The following is a 2145-nucleotide window of genomic DNA, read 5'->3' on the forward strand; positions in this document are numbered from 1 at the left end:
GGCTGCTCTCCCTGCTGTGGGCTTTGGAAGAGCCTCAAGCAGGCAGGAACCCGGCAGTGGGTTGCGGAGCAAAAGCAGCAGCAGCTGCCACCTCCCTCCAAGGTGAACCACGTCTCCAGAGCAGAGAGTTTTAACCACTCCTTCCCAAGGACATTTTCACCAGAGCAAGGTCTGCACCACTCCGCTCGCTCCCTCATTTTTCCCCTCGGCTTGCTCCATTCCTTCTTTCCATCTCCCGACAGACTGTCCACCCTGCGCCGCGAGTGTCCAGCCTCAGGCTGGAGCAGAGCAGAAGTCATTACAGGCAGCCTCTACCCTAACACCGCTCTATCAGCGGTCTCCATCGGGGCAAATTAAGGCAAGGAAGGAAGGAGAGAGCAAGAAGAAAGGCTGAAGAACATCAGCCCAGGCCTGGGAAGGGAAGGCACCATCCCCTCCACGCTTGCAAGGACAGCTCTTCAGAAGCAAGACAAAAGCAAGCACAGAGCCCAAAGAAAACCCAACCGCGCTGCAGCTACATTTTGCCCTCCCCGGCCCCGGGGGAAAGCCGGCAGGGTCGAGCCCAGCCCTGGGATGCACCCGCTGGCTTTGGGTACCGCATAGTGCAGGCTGGCACAGCAGCGATGGGAGCAAAGCCCCACAAAGCTCAGACCCAGCCGGCATCTCACAGCGGCTGGTCGTGAGCTCAGCCAGCATTAACCACCTCCAGGGAGCCACAGAGCAAGGAGAGATCATTTCTGCTTAGTCACAGCTCTTCCAGGACACACACTACAAAGGTTGCATTTTCCATCCCCTCCCAGGCTGTTAAGCTTCATAAACAGTTTATCTTGAAACTAGATGCCAGAAGCAAAGTTACATGAATGCCAAGCGTCTCCCTTGCACCATAAGCAGAATAAAACCTGCTGGGCTTGACGGAGGTACTGGCTAGCACAGAAGGGAGACGAAACATGGGACCTACACGATCCCACCACCACCCGTCTCTCTGAGGCTCAGCCCTGTAATGGCCCACGGGCACCGAGCCGGGCACGCCACCCTCGCCACCCTCCTCCCCACGGCTGCTCGAAGCTCGGGTCGGCTAGGAAGGAAAAGAAGCAGAGAGCAAAGCATGCCAGGATGACTCACAGAGGGCCGTACCAAACTGAGAAAGTCTGCTCGTATCCACCGTCGTAGCCGGGCTCCCAGGAGACGTTGGCAGAGGTCATGGCGACCACAACGTGCACGCTGGTCGGGGCGTGAGGGCTTGTGCCTGCGGAGGGAGAGGGATGGGTTAAAGGGGAGCAAGACCGTGCGCTGGCCGGCAAAGGCGAGGGGGCTAGCAGGGGTCTGCTCCCAGCCACGATTCCAGGGGATTCCTCTTGCGGCAAGCAAAGGCCACCGGAGTTTCTGCTAGAAATAGAAGCAGGACAGCCGTGTCCACAAGTAGCCAAAACAACAGAGCAGGGAAATAAGATTTAAAAGAGATGCTGCTTTTCATGGGAAGCATCCCCACCTCCTGCCTTGCCGACCCTACCTGGGGACCCTACCCAGGGACCCCACCAGCCATCCCCAAGGACCCGCTCCCTGCCCTGCCCGTACCTACGACGGTAAGGTGGGTGCTGGCAGTAATGCTTGCGACTACGTTGGTGGCGACACACTCCCACTCGCCGTGGTCGTCCTTGCCGAGGGAGCGGATCTGCAGGGTGCCGCCGGGCAGCGTGTTGTGCTTGCTCCTGCTGGGCTTCCCTACCTTGGGCAAGGAGCGGCGGGAGCCAGGCAAAGAGAGAAAAAAAAGACGACTCAGAAGCAGGTTGCGGGGCAGGGTGAGGCGGCAGCGGGGTCACTAAGCTACCTGCGCGGCCCAGGGGACACCGCTGGCCACCGGCAAGGAATCTGGTCTCTCCGGTCGCGGCAAGGCAGCCGGTTCCCCCGTTTTCGAGAGGACCTGGCGGGGCAACGCGAGAGGCATGCGTCAGGGAGCCTGATGCTCAGCACTCACACACAAGCGGAAAACCCCACGGCACTCACACGGACACCAAGCCCTGCGGCAGGGCTCAACTTCCAGCATCCAAAGCTGAAACCGCTGCGGGGAAGGTGCGCCGGCTGCCCCCAGCAAACACCCTCCCAGGCCGGGGAAGGCACCGACCGCCTGCCCCGGGAGGTGCCCAC

The 2145-nt window shown here is 60.5% G+C and overlaps 1 protein-coding gene across 1 annotated transcript in view; it reads right to left on the reverse strand.

Moving 5' to 3' along the window:
• Positions 1-2145, reverse strand: part of IGSF9B (immunoglobulin superfamily, member 9B) — a gene marked incomplete at both ends in the record, with an annotated part of 13182 nt that overhangs the window by 3050 nt on the left and 7987 nt on the right. The window contains 2 exons of the mRNA XM_010294487.1: positions 1123-1246; positions 1576-1726. Of these exons, the coding sequence (XP_010292789.1) occupies positions 1123-1246; positions 1576-1726 (275 nt within the window). The remainder of the gene's footprint in view (positions 1-1122; positions 1247-1575; positions 1727-2145) is intronic.

The sequence above is a fragment of the Phaethon lepturus genome, unplaced genomic scaffold (genome assembly GCF_000687285.1).
Source record: "Phaethon lepturus isolate BGI_N335 unplaced genomic scaffold, ASM68728v1 scaffold22869, whole genome shotgun sequence".
Classification (NCBI taxonomy): domain Eukaryota; kingdom Metazoa; phylum Chordata; class Aves; order Phaethontiformes; family Phaethontidae; genus Phaethon; species Phaethon lepturus.